Raw genomic sequence first — 15189 nt, forward strand, 5'->3', positions numbered from 1 at the left:
ACAGCAGAGGCTCTTCAAATAATGAACACAAGGCCCTTATTAGATGAATATTACATGAAACTCTTTAGTTCATTTCTGCCTTCCTGGGAGTCTTCTTTCAAAGCCTCTGAAGTAGATGTTTGTTAAGTTAATAAGAGATCTAAAATGTCAAGATTTTGCTCAGAATGTTTGGTCACAGACATTGTGGAATTTGACATTGATTATTTGTTCTTTTTGGCAATAAAAACTCCAGATGGCTGGGTGTGGCGGCTTTTAATCGCTTAAAAATGGGCGGTCCTGCAGAGATGCTTCTTTCTAATTGGTCCGTGCGGTCCTCTAAAACACAAATACCTGAATAAGGTAGAGAAAAGACAGATAGCGCCTTGTCAGTGGTTCCTTCAGTCCCTCGCGAAGACTGCTTGAGCATTTGATTTGCATTTTATTTCTAGAGTTTCAGATGGAGCAAATAAGGTGAGTAATGCATTTTAAAGAAGGTAAGATACAAATCTATTTACAGAAATAGCTGAAAGATTTTTTCAGACACATTTGTTTTTTAGCTACAGAGTCTGTGACTATTTATAGTGATTTTATTAAAAAGATAAGGTGTCAAATCATGCTGCTGAAGGCAGCATTTGCTTTTAACCTTCAGCATGAGAGTTTGGGGCACAGAAGTGGCGGCTGCGTAAGAGTGGCTGCGCATAAGAGACTCATTTGAAAGCGTCAGGTGTGGAGAAAGAGGAAGCCTTGGGTTTCCCCAGTGTGACTCTGAGGTGAGCCGTTAGCAAGGCTGGCCGTGGTGTCTGGTAGCAGTCGCGGGTGCGAGGTGGGCCGCCATGGGGTTGCATCATCGATGACTAAACAGCCATCCAGCTCAGGCCTGTGATAACATGCCAGAGCTCTACATTTCAACGGCAGCACCCTGAAACCCTGGAGCCATTCAGCAGGGCAGGCCTGGTCTCGCTCAGGCTTGAGCTCAAACTTAAAGTCAAGAAAATAAAGAGGCTAACATCCAATTTCTGCTGGATTCATTGCCACCCCCTCAACCCCTGAGGCTCGCTCATAAATCATACAGTCCCAATCAACAGCTCTGCACCAGGTGCCAGGGTCGGCCTCCATCCTGAGTCTTACACTGAAAGTAAGGCTTGAGGCTTTACTCTGACATGCACTTAACAGTCCTGCAAACAAAACTGTGATGAATCACTCCAAGACTGGAGATCAAGGCTGGGATACTTTTTTTTTTAACAAACTACATGTATGTGTTTATATTTCAGAGACTTTCTACTAGAATATTCCATGTATTCTATCCTTCATTCCACCGGAGTCTGTATTTGTATCTAACCAGATTTCAGTGGTGTGAAGTGTAAGAGACATGGAGATATGACCTCACCAGCTAACAGCCACAATCCCTGAGGGCTTTCAAGTCAGAAGTCAAACAAGTAACTCAATTTGTTCCTACGATTGCGTAGTTTTGAATTTGAATGTTCTACTACTGACCTCAAGATCTTCTTTGTGTTGTATTTATTTTTCTTACATCGTATAATGTCTGTATGTATTATATTTAGCAATAAGCAACTCAGTAATATGAATTTCCTGATCTTGTGCCCAGTGTTTCTTTCTTTTTTCAAGTGCAACTTTTCAGATCATAACACAGTTGTTATACCACCCACACCCAAGGTTCTCTGGTTCTCAGCCCCAAAGCTTTTTTTTTTCTTTTTTTTTTTCATTTGCCAACATGGAGAATTTGAAACTCAGCCCACACAAACAACCTTTACTGTTTGGAAAATGATACTTATTAACAATTTAAAACATGCCCTCCCTGTAGCGCACACGATAATGTCATTAACCAGTTCTTTCTCCCTGTAAGAGAGATACATCACAATGACTCCCACTTCTATCCAGTCATGCCCTCACCCAAAAAAAAAATCGAACAAAGTTTGCAACTTTACTTTCACATCCACTGTATTAATGTTGCTATAATTTACAAACCACCCTACAAAATGTGCATTTTTAAAATATAGATACCCTTCGCAGATGAGGCTGTGGCTTTTATGAAGCTCTTCATCTGACAAAGACTGCAGGGGTTTTCAATCTCGCGATTCAACTTTAAAGTTCAATGGAGTTGTGAATAAAACTGCGTTTCATCTGGAGGTTGGCGAGCACGTCCCTTCACTTCTAATGTCAGCTTTGTTGTTGATTCACTTACAACCCTTCCCCTTCAATGTGTCATGATACCAATAATAACAATACAGAGTAAGCCAACATGTTTTTGGCCCATGGTGATGCGTTTGGAGGCTCTCACATAAATATGAATGCACCCTTTTGGTATTGCCAGGATTGAATGGATTTTGGCTTTTAAGTGCACTTCTGCATCGCTGCAAGCGATTTTAATCTTTCACACCAAACACAAACACAGAAGTAGTCACAATGTGCATGCTAAGAAGCTGCCTCCATAACTGCTGTGTCGTCTAATTAAGCAGCTGCAGGTGTGCACGTCACAAACACTCACACAAACACACACACACACACACACACACACACACACACACACACACACACTGATATGATAATCCTAGCCAATAAGCATCAACTAATGTCGACAAACTATAAATCACAATATTTATCACTTTATTGTTTCTGTAAATGGTACGATGCCTGACGCTTGTGCCTCTGCTGTACATTCATTTCGCACGATGATTATTAAACGCCATGGTTTCATTCCGTTTGTGAAACAACGCCACACATCAACGCTGGAAACAGCTGACTCATCAGAAATAAAGCGTACTTATTGCCGTTTATGAATTTGTATTTTATGGAAAATAGCAATTTGTGTAGGAGAATAATTGAGTAAAGAAACTGTTGCTTTGTTTGTTGCCATCATTTGGTTGTTGAAATTACATGATCTATTTTTTCCATTTTTAACCACTGCTTTTATCTATTATTGTTTGTTTGTTTGTTTTTGTTTTTTGCATGCTTTCCCGAATAATTCAATTTTATTGTTAAGTACTTAAAGCTGATATGTTTGTTCTGAAAAGTGCTATACCATTGTGGTTGTACTATTATTAGAAGGGATACTGTCACTAATTTTGACTAAATATACCACTTCAGTTGGTTTGTACACGAACATAAGTGTCATTCAGATTTCATGAAATTATATTTGTCTCTAATAAGATATTAACTGACAAAGCTGAGTGGTAACAGATCACATGTAATCAGGTTTGATTAACCAAAAAAATATTAAATTCATGAACAAAATTAAGAGTGTATTTGACAAATGGTCTGTTGTAGGGACATTTTAAAGGGTTCTGTGATTACATGTTGGTTTTGACTAAAGCTGTTCCATAAGAGATTATTCCTTTGTTCTATTAATTCTGCATATACAATTAGTATTTTATTTACATTTTGTTGGAAATGAAGATGTTTTTAAAGAGATAAAAGAATACTTCTGGGTCTGACATTTTTGTGTCTTTGTCAATTTATTTATTTTTTTTTAGTACATGCTGCACTATTTTCAGTTTTTGGAAAGCTGACTGTTTTTGTTTTTTATCATTTTTTTGAATGCCAGTCGCATTCAGTGACCCAAATACTTTTCAAAGCAATCTGACCCAACCCTGGCAAAATTATTGCTTTTATAAAAATGAAATATTTCACAAAATATCGCTCTTAAAGCCGAGATGCAAATGGATTTACATTGAAGTTATTTGAAAGGATGCATTGCATCATCAGTGGTGACCTGCTATTCAATTCAAACTTTACAATTTGAGTGATTATGTCAGAGGTCGGTGATCTCACACTTATTTCGCACAAGGCCGCAGCCACCGCCACTATGCCGCAATTTAAAGCCATTCACTCTGGGTCACTCACATGAGCGTTGTGATTGGACGGTGTACTGAGATCATTCTGCCCGGGAACGAAGTCAGAATTCTGTCCCCGCGATGCAGCATTCAGAGTTTTTTGACATCACACAAATCAACAGGCCCTCAAATTCCAATAAACTTGGAATGACCTACAGTGTCTTCATTCAGTCACTTTGTCTTCTCTCCACCAGACGTAATGTCATCAGGGGGTGTTCACAACAGCACAGCACACAACCACTGCACCTTGCGCTAAATTCATCAATGCTTTCCATTATGCACAGAATTCTGACTTGCTGCATCAGAATCAGACTTTGATCTGAGATTGACACACTAAATATGAGCATCCCAGACACTGCAACCTCATTAATGAGGTTAAAACAAAGACAGCTTTGTTCTAGTTGTGCTGGTCACAATTACACAACAACAAAAACTGACGAATCAAATAGGACGTCATGGTCTTCCATGTATTTGCAGCATATATTGAGTTTTTACTTCCTGTATTCAACCTGAAACTGTGGACACTTTATACCTTCTTGCTTTTTCGTCATCTAAATTCAACTCTTGGTGAGGATACAGGTGAGCTCCAGTTCTAAAAGCAGCTGCATCAGCAGCAAGAATGTAATGGGGAGTTATTCTTGTATGTCTGGATATGCTGATTACTCTGTTGTGAAATTCACTTTCTCTTCTCAAGGTAATATTTGCTAACCACACAGCAAGTGTGTTATGTGGTGTCAGAAACTTCCTCATCAACTTGCAATTATTGGACCAAACCGTGATGACAGTTAGATCAGTCTAGATAGATCATCTGTTCTCAGATCTGTTGTTGGAGTGTGAACATCACTTTGACAAGTGTGTGATTTCGCTGTTCAGTTGCAGAAGACATCGGTGTCCATCAGATAGAGCGATTAGTGGAGATGCTGACATCTCAGGAATGTCAGGACCTTCTGCTCGCCCTCTCTCATCCAGAGGAAAGCATCTTCCAGCGTCTTGAGCGCCTCTCACCGGAGAGAAATCGACTCAATCTCAAGCCCCGAGCCAAGAGAAGCACCTCCTCTGCTGCAGGTTAGCACCCTACGTCATCGAACCACAGTATCACCCATGACCACTGGCACTTATTTGTGAACATGAAGATGAGAATTTCTCAGAGACAGAACATGCAGGCCTACTATCAGAAGTAGAAGCTGAGAAAATCCCACCTGAGACCTGCCTGTTTGTCACACATCCATCTCAGCCTGGGGGCTTTTCTGAGACCTGTCTGTCTGAGTCCATGTGTTTTCTGTTTACTAGATAGTGAGGCTTGGTGCCGCACGGCCTTGACAGATTGGCTGGTGAAGTACGGCGAGCAGACTTACTACGACAGGCTTACTCGCGCCTTGCAGCACATCGACAGAACAGACATCGCCATTGGTAAGAATCAAACGTAAAAAAAGAGAAAACACTACCAGTAATGTAATGGGATGGGATTTAAAAAAAAAAAAAAAACAACTGTTACCATTGATAGCAAATCTCATGTGCGAAAATCCCAGCATGTCCCCTGACAGAAGGAAATTAACAAAGCCTAATTTGAGTACATGGCAGAGTATTTTGGAAATTTTGTTTATTCTGGTCAAGAAGGCCTTTTTGAGACTTGAACAACGGCGCATAATTGCTTCATTACTTTGAGATTAGTTTTAATTGGAGCTTCAAAAATGACATATTTTTCACGCTGCCAGTTTCTGGCATGTGTTGCCGGCCAGTGTGCACACAACTCCACAGCCGAGTGGCGTTGGAGAGAAGGAGGTGTAAATGATCTGACAGAGGACTCAGTGGAGCTGACACCAGCCGCAGAACAAACCATCTGCTCCTTTCATCAGCAGCTTTGGAGTAGAAAAAGACAAGGAGAGGATGGGATGAGATGAGTTAAAAAACACAAGGGGGGGGGCAGTGGTGTCTTTGATGAAACAGGCTGTAAGGATGCAGAATGCAGCAATTATCATACATTTTGGAATGTAGTTCTGAAGAGATATGTAGACTGTCGAGTGGTTCATTTTGTTTCATTCTGAACTGACGTTACTCTCCTGCCAGAACTCATTATGTTCATGGTGCGAAAACAACAATTTAATTTATACCTACAGGCTCTTCTAGAATGGAATACATGTATACTTTTGGTACCGATGGAGAAATACTTGTGTTTTCACAGAAGTGGGAAAGAACATCAATCAGGATAAAGCCCTGAACCTGAAACGTTACGTTGAAGACTATCATAAGTACGTTCAGACTTTAAACGTCCCACCGTTGCAGCCGGACACAAGAGACCACCAGCGTACAGAGCAGAAGGTCGTAAGAAAAAGAGGTATGATTTAGTTTGGTAAAATGGTGGGGAACTTAACATGCGTGGCTATGTTGACGCCCAAACCTCCAGGGATAGTGACGTCATGAGGAGATGTTATCCTTCTGGAGACTACTGAATGACAAATGATGTGTTTCACTGACCCTCAGATCTATTAAGTGTAGATGAGATGCCAGATTAGATTCGGTGGCCACAGGCAAGCTTCCAGCTCATCACTTCTCCACACCAATGCTCTTACTGTGCTTCCCAAGACACCTAGATATTAAAAAATTGTAATCATCTATTTTCCCAAAATTCAATTGTCTAAAATGCTCCTATATTGTCTTTATGCTGTGTACTAGCTGCAGATCTGACATGGCGTGACATGGATCTCATTGTGGAGCGGTCACCTGTCCCTCTCTACCAGAAGGGACTATCGGATGTTACACTTCCTTTGCTGTATGGCATCCTAGCGGGCTTTGGAGGAATTCTGCTTGCAGGCATCTTCATTCTCTTCACCATCACCTACATCTTCCGTAGAAACAAGTCAGAGTTTTCTGGTGGTAAGTGAACTGATCAAGGATGATGCTACTTCGAGGTTATTCTGGGAAATTGTGTACATAAAGTTATAAAACTGGCAAAAACAGAAGCACGTTTTGAAATAAATTTAGTCTGCCCTGGTCAACAGAACCAATGAAGCAACTAAACATTGATTCCACTCCACTACAACTAATTATGACAAATATGACAAGAATAATGCCTTTACAGATAAAGTAATTATCCATGCTGTGTTTTGCAAGACCAGTAAGCATTATCGTCTTGCCAGTGGGTAGATGACTAGTGGTGTGACAGATGCGCTGGAACCGAGCCCTCACACCAAAGGTTGTTCCGGTGTTACTGTGATAGCGATGCCACTTTCCATTTCCCCTCCAAGTGACGGCAACATGCCTGTCTGGCATCGAAGAACAAATAATTATCCAGCCTGGCGCCTGCGTCCCTGGAGCCTGCTGATACGTCCACAGGCAGCCCAAAAGACTAATAACAGAAACATTACTAGCAGACAATAGATGCTCGTGATGGCAGCGTCTGAAGTCAAATATAAGATACAGTTTATTTTCATATATATATATATATATATATATATATATATATATATATATATATATATATATATATATATATATAAAGGTGTGAAGGACAAACTATTTATTTGATTAGATGTAGCAGTGAGGCAGACACAGAATCAGTAAGCCTGAAGCTTTTGTCTTGTTTTTTGTTATTGATTATTGCTTTTAGTTTCGCGAGGCCCAAAATCCCTGTCTAGGCCCCTCTTAATCCGTCAGATTGTTGTTTTTCAGAAGTCAGTTACTCAGTTGGTCATTAAGATGCTAGGTTAGCCAGTATTCATGCAATATTAGTCAATATAGACATAAACTATTACTTTGTTACTCATCGGAAGGTTGAAGCAGATTACAACTCTACATACCACATTAAACACAAACATTTATATATTTTGTGGTTCATTTGCATAATCTAGGCAACGTTTGATCGTTCATTGAAAATGTTATCTTAACACCACGCTGTATAATTTTGATCTCAGTCCAATGAAGTTGTTTCATCAGGCTCACTGAGCTGTAACCACTGACCAGCGCAACCATGAGGAGTCAATATTGACCTGCAGATATCTCCAGCCCAGGACGTTAATCCAAAATTTGACAATTGAAAAACATGGACTCATATGAGCAGGAGTTCTACCAGTTTAATGGTGAATTTTCAAAATTCTCAAGCTGCTGTGACAACATAGGGTGAGAGAAACTCAAATACTTGTGGTTTGTCACAATTTTGACACAACAAACACAATTTTGCAACACTAATCAATTTGATGCGGCCCCTCGGAGAAGTTCTTTAAAGTGCGTATCACGTTAGTGATTAAAAGAGACATCAAAATTAAAGATTCAAAATCAAAAATTCGGTCATCCTCGAGGGTTGAGGTCATTCCTCTTGTTGTGTTGTTTGGAATTTTTGTAGGCCTCTGAAGTGAAACGCAAGGCTGATGAACAAGCGCAAATAAATATATTCGCTTATGAAGCGTGAAAGTAACTTTGTTGACACGCACAAATTTTAATCAAGAAAAAATTGACGAAGACATTTTCACTTATGCTGCTGAGAGAATATGCTCCTGGCACTGGGGCACAGCTTCTTGTACCCAGTTTTGTTCTTGCTCCAAACTTTCTTCATAATTGAACTAATTACTTCATTATACAAATCTAGCCTAATGTGCTTCAGGAGGCAGACAGCTCGGATTAACAGTAGCACTAAGCAGCAATTACAGATAATTAATCCATAAATCAACATTTAAATCGCAAAGCTGCATGAGTAACACTAAAAGGCCACACAGCTCAATAGTGACCTAAATAATCTGATGCAGACTTTATTTTCCTGTTGTACTGAATACATTTTTGTATATAAAACTGAAAGTAAAAGCGAGTTCTCGGAGAGTATTATGTTTCACCTTCATCACTTAGCATCCCAGGGGAAACAGCAGCACTCTACATGACAAAAAAATCCTGTGTCCTTCAGTTTTTCCCCTGCTGGCTGTTAGGATGCTGGAGGTGCTGACTATGACAGGTTCACCTGCTGTGGGCTCACCTGTATTTCTGTAACCAGTGGAGAGGAAAGCCAGACTACTGTATGCCTGAGTGACTCACAGAAACATCATGTCACATGGGGCTTGCATCACGGTTGTGACACTCTTCGGTGTAGCCAAGGTCCCAGCTGGAAGCTGTTCTTAGAGAATAATGAAACTACAGAAAAACCTTGAGTACGCTGCACACTGAGTTAAAGCTCACTATAGGGAAGTACAGAAGGGAGCGTAATCTCATATTCTATGAGAGCCGGATCACGTGATTGTCTGCAGTCCTTTACGATGCATTTCATTTACTGAATCCTGAGCACCAGAATAGACCGGCCATTCTCATGCAAAGGGATGAAGCAATCACAGATGTCATGGATGAACAGAGAAAGAATCTGACATGAAATTGACTTTTACAGCCCAGGCACAGCTAACGCGTGCGGTTTTCAGGCATTTCCATTCTCATGTAAAATCGTTTTTTTCCCCTTTTTTTATTTTGGTCATTTCTGTGGGTTATTTAATTGTTTGTAGAGCAGCAGCAGCTTATCAAAATGGATTCTCCGAGGAGGGCACATCTGTCTGTTGTCAGGGGCTCAGCTAAGCATAAGGAGTCAGGTGTTTGTCTGCATGAAAATGTAGATGGACGGGATGAGATGCATGCCGAGGGAGCGCTCAGACAGAAAGGCTGCGTCCTTGATGTGCTGAGGCTGAGCGTTCTGCACCAGGGCCTCTGGGGTGTGCTTAGTGTCACTAAAGGCTTTAACTTCCCACTCCCCCCATTTGCATCTTCATTCATCTGCTGGGCCACTGAGGTGCTGCCATCCCCACTCAACCATCACTCTCCCTTTGCTCAATATATATGGATCACAGGAAACAAGATCACAACACCAGCGCTTTTAAAGCCTCTTTTTAATAGCCTCTGTTCCAGCTTTCACAATTTTGTCTTTCATGGTTTCCTTGGAGGGAAACACAGACTTCTTCAAAGTTTTTAGGGCTGATCAGACAACTTACTGCATGAGTTTACAGATAAAGCCACAGTGTCACCTTGTGGTCGGGGGAGGTTGTTGCAGCAGAAAATTTCAGTAATTGTTGAAATTATTTTTCAGAATTTCTTTATTAATAACTTGTGAATTGTTTAAATGTGTATAATAAGCTGACTGTGACAGCAAACGCAACATTGTGATAAAGAAGTAAAACATAGATCAATTAATATTAAGTTTACCATAAAATATCTAAGAATCTGTATTTATGATATTCACCAAACCAGTGTAGAGTACACCGTGAATTGTTTCTAGATCTGTACCATCAAGGTTTGCAGTTTTAGTCTTTTACAACACAAGAGAGAGTTGAGAAGGCAGTCACAGTGCGGTGCAGCTGTTCTAGGGAGCAGACACCATGAATCACCGAGCCTAAACATGTTAAACAGCCGGTGCTGTGAGAGTAAAGTCTCAAGCACTTGCATGCATATGGATGTGAAACTAAAGACAGTGCCATGTGTTTTTTTGTTTGTTTGTTTGTTTGTTTTTTTGGTAAGATTTATTCAAATGGAAGTACATTTCACAACAAAGTAAACAGGATTTTTAACAGGATGGTATTTCATCATTACTTTGATATTTATTGAAGTTTCTTTGTTTAAGACATTATTTATTTTGACCAGTTCAGAGCACACCACACAACTGGAACAGGCTTCTATGGTTGTTTGTCTCTATGTGTTGGCCCTGTGATGGACTGGCGACCTGTCCAGGGTGAAACCCGCCCCTCACCCGAAAGCCGCTGGGATGGGCTCCAGCACCCCACAACCCTTAACAGGATAAGTGGTAGAAAATGGATGGATGGGTGGATTTGGTGACTTAAATAAAAACAGATCAACATTATGTTCTGTGATAAAAAAAATTTGCCACAGCACTCATAAATTCATCTGTCGTTACTGGATGACATCAAGTTACCTCTCACTCACAGGGAACGATGTATTTTCAAGAAATCCGAATTTTTCTGATGAAAAGTGATGCATGATACAGGTAAACAGAGTGAGGATCGTTTTTCTTATGGCTGCCTGGCTTTATAAAAATAGGACGTTTGTTTGCTGAACTAAACACAATCATCAATGTCAAACTACACAAACCACAATGGCAGGAAAACCCACCGAGAGAATGTTAATGAAAACAACACGGAGGGTTTCCACAGGAGTTTACCAAAAGTTACAGATGAGTGACAAAGTGATTTAGTAAGGTGTTGGAAAGAGAAGAACCATCAGAACCGCTTAGAGCACAGGTGTCAAACTGGTCCAGTAAAGGGCCGTGTGGCTGCAGGTTTTCATTCCAACCGAGGAAAAGCAACACCTCAATCTACTTAAATCAATCAACCTGTGTCCACACAGCTCATTGGTTGGATTGCGTGTTGCTTTTGCTAGGTTGGAATGAAAACCTGCAGCCACACGGCCCTTTACTGGACCAGTTTGACACCCCTGGCTTAGAGGAACCCTTCTGGACCAACGACCACCATCCTTCTAAGCGATATTGGCTCATTTGGCGTATGCATGACGCAATTCACATTGTTTTCAGAAGCATCAAACCATTCAGTGACACCAGGAGCATCCGTATCCATTGTGTTTCTGATTTATTTTGTGCTTTTATCACCCACTGACACCCAAAGTCTGAATTAATGCTCTCTGACATACTTTATTACTCCGCTTTATCATTGCTTGTGTGATAAATGGTCGTCACCTGCTCTGACATTTGTAAGACATGGCTGCTCCTTGTCTCTGGAATATGATTCGAGTGTGAGCTGACACACTCGTGACAATTGTAATTCTTTAAGCCTGCACTGTAAATGATTGCAGTCCATTTACAGCAAGATTAAGCTTTTATTTTTAAATAAAGCCCTTTCACACTAATGCAAAAGTTAAACTCTCTGTTTTTTTGTTCGAAAGAACTTTAATGGATCCTTAAAATACAGCATTTAAGTGCTAATCAGACTCTCAGATGGGTCTCAAGCAATCTCGATAAAAAAAAACAAGATTCTGCATATGAATGAGAGAAAATGTTGAGAGAGGGAAAATTCTGGTGTCTGTTTGCTGTTTGAGTAGCTTTGGACAATCATGTTTTGAGCGGGCCTGGGATGCAGCCACATAAACAGTCTGTGCGGAGCACAAAAGAGACACAACACATTGGCTTAAACGCAAGGTCCGAGAAATTGTTGGAGTCTGACGGCTTGATAAAGCTCTTTGGGTTGTTTTAAACTGTTGACTGAGAGTAAACAGGCTACTTTTGAAATATTTCACTCACATTTATAATCTTTCATCTCCATGCAAGTGCCTCAAGGTGCTATAAAGACTGTAAACAACGAGCAGAAAAAAGCACATCACGATGGAAGGATTCAACACTGAGTCAAGTGCTAGATGGTGTAAAAAGAAAACTGCAAAAGACGGGGATATAGTTATTTTCATTCACAGTACTAAGCCATACAATTCAGTGACTGTTAATCTTTCAGTAACATCATGGCATGGTTGTTTACATCCGACAGTGTTGAAGTATTTTTACGACAGTGTAGTAATGATGTAACTTAAATGTAACCAGTCTTTTGTAGACATTCCTCATTGTCTCCTCGGTATATATAAATAGAGTTGCTGTGAGTATACTGGCAGCTACATTGACATGCTGCCAATATGACAAGAATCACTTCATTCTTTCTCCTCTTGACACGAGAATTCAAAAGACAAAAATACACAACTTTTTTCTCTAATTTACACCCTTCTTGGCCTGGGAGTTTATCATGCAATTCTCCAAATTCATTAATTGTGCACAAGCAATCATATAATGATTGCATAACAACACCTACAACACTCCTGACGGCATGTTACAAAGCATCGTGTGGCTTCCTCCCATGCTCTAGTGTTCTAATGAGTTCCCTCAGTGTTGCACCACACTGCGCTGTTTTGCATTGTCTTGTCTGATTTCCCCACTCATGGTGAACGGCTCAGTAAGGAGCAAGTATCCACAGTCATCACACAGCGGTTTTTATCTAATAAGAAAGGCAGGAGAGCAACAGAACCTGCTGCTCCGTTTAATGAGTTGATCTCATGATAAAACCCTGCACTGATGATACTCGCATATCTGTCCAATGTGATAGCTGCGAATCTGATGATATCATATTTTGAAGGAAGGTTGGATTTGTTTATCTCTCTAATACTTTATCTTCTTGTTTCAGCTTTGGTTTGTGAGACATTTTTCCTTCCTTACCCACAAATAAATGGGGTTTTTTTTTCTAAAAATCTTCAAGGTTCTCTTCAGTTTCCTGCAGCCATTCTTCCAAACTCTGTAAATGTCAGTTTTTTCAAAACATAATTAATAAGTTAAATTGTACAGTTTATTCTAAATGTAATGATGTGTCATGAAATCAGTTATCACACGTTTGTGCTGCTGAAGGAGAAAAACAAAAATGGCACACAGGTTGAGCTGTAATTTCCATCAGATGTAGCGTTCTGGCTTAATTCAACTCTAAATAATTAACCGTCCTCGTGCCAGACATGCAGACTAAGTCATTTTGGCTATAATTATTCTCAAGAGAATATTCTATTGCTGGTGCATTTAATAGCTGTTGAACTAGTGGAATGAGACAGTATGCAATGTTAATTAATGCCAGCTATCAGTGGTCAGATTTGCCCTCTACCACTCTGTAAACAAACCTTGTCCAAAGACAATCTGCTGACATTGCACAGTCAAGATTTATGAACCCATGGCTGCAACGTGGTGTGTTAATGGGGCAGAGTATATCCCCAAACAGAGGTCTATTAAGTGCATATGCAAAATACCAACTGCTGTCACTTGATCAATGTCAAACAGTCATTATTTACATTTCGGGAAGTGGTTTTGGTCGCTCTGTCATCTCCTTTCCCTCAGATGACTCTTATAAACTCTGAATTCCCGGCATTTTATTACAGCAAATCCACATCCAAAAGGTCAGAGCTGAATATTTTGTCTGGTACGGCTCTGTATAAAAGGAGGTGAACGCTAAATGACAAGGTCCCAAGACTCTCCAAGGAGATATCCTCTGACACCATGCAATTAGTCTCAGTAGTATGAAACCACTGCCTGTGTACACACACTGAACACACATTGAACACGTACATCTCTCCGTCTTAAATCTCTACAATAAACCTTGTTAATTAAACCATCATGGTCAATGAATGTTCAAAGGGTGTAAAATGAATTTTTCTGTGAACTTGCAGGTCTATTATGAACAGATCTAATTTGAGGAATGATTTAGCTTCAAGCATTTGATTATTCAATGTAGTCATTTCTTGGACCACCAGATTGGTTTCTTATACCTGTTGCGTCAGGGCTAATTATATGCTACGATATCAAGAAGACAAATTAGAAAAGTGAAATAGCCCAAAGCATGAGAGCCTAACACCAAATATAATGAGTGCGGGAGAGTAGCGGGGAAGCTCGCAATTCAATCTGAAAAGGGAATGGGAGAGGAGCACTGAAACTGCAGACGTGCATTTCTTGGGACAACTTGATAGGTGGAGCACATCCATCCAGTGTGCCAAAGCTAAGTGACCTTAACGGGAGTCGTAGGTTCGAATCCAACCTGTGGAACTTTGCCTATGATGCTGTTTTGTGGCTACACACTGGAAAACCAATATATATCAATCATGAAACAAACATTTTTGAGCCCATCCTCCTAACATCCTTCGACAGACAACTTGATAGGTCATAAATACAAATCATGAAAATGGCCCACATTGATGTTTACATCATTTGCCATAGTCATTTTGATGATACATGGAAAAATAAATGAAACGAGCAAACATAACAGGGTCTTCGCCTAAAGTACCTTCAGGCTCAGGCCCTAAAAATAGCGATCAGATGAAATTAATATATTTCCAAAACATCTGCGTAAAGAGGCAGGTTGGTGTTGCGGATGTCTCACACATCGGACTTTAGCACAGGGGACTCATGTTCGGCTCCCTGGTTTGATGGCTGCTGCAAGGGTGGGTGGCTGTTCACTCCCAAAGTGTGTTTTTCTGCCTCAATCTATCTAAACACAGGACATATTAGAAAACATTATTTTCTGACTGACTTCTGATCAGAACTGTGCATCTGTGTCATATCAGAGTCCGTAACTGACTTGTACAGTTGTTTGGTTGGAGTACTTGTTGAAAGTTTAGATGCGCCCACAGACTGATTTCACTATACATAATTTTGTCTCTGCGCATACTCAAAACCAGCGAACAAGTTTTATATAGACGCATCCAGCTAAAAGCAGGACAGAGCGATGCAAAACCTTAATTGACAAACAACGGTCAAACCAATTTGTATTTTAATCAGAACAATTCTCAAATTAATATTGATTTATGGTCCAAGCAATTGGTGGTAGTCTGAAAACAATGGCCGAGAAATGAAAGTGATCTA

The 15189-nt window shown here is 40.2% G+C and overlaps 1 protein-coding gene across 2 annotated transcripts; it reads left to right on the top strand.

Annotated features, from left to right (window-relative positions):
* The first annotated feature begins 1331 nt into the window (after nucleotides 1-1331).
* Nucleotides 1332-11679, top strand: tmdd1 (transmembrane and death domain 1). Of its 2 annotated transcripts, none has more exons than XM_086213284.1 (6): nucleotides 1332-4409; nucleotides 4704-4895; nucleotides 5121-5240; nucleotides 6013-6165; nucleotides 6504-6704; nucleotides 8722-11679. In XM_086213284.1, the coding sequence occupies exons 1-6, from the start codon at nucleotides 4286-4288 to the stop codon at nucleotides 8802-8804; spliced, it is 873 nt and encodes a 290-aa protein (XP_086069410.1). In that variant the 5' UTR covers nucleotides 1332-4285; the 3' UTR covers nucleotides 8805-11679. The 2 variants fall into 2 exon arrangements, with proteins under 2 accessions (XP_086069410.1, XP_086069411.1); XM_086213285.1 differs by lacking the exon at nucleotides 8722-11679 and adding an exon at nucleotides 7742-8706.
* The last annotated feature ends 3510 nt before the right edge of the window (nucleotides 11680-15189 follow it).

This window comes from Aulostomus chinensis, chromosome 9 (assembly GCF_037954235.1).
Source record: "Aulostomus chinensis isolate RoL2024-O1b breed Wild chromosome 9, RoL_Achi_v1.0, whole genome shotgun sequence".
Taxonomy (NCBI): Eukaryota; Metazoa; Chordata; class Actinopteri; order Syngnathiformes; family Aulostomidae; genus Aulostomus; species Aulostomus chinensis.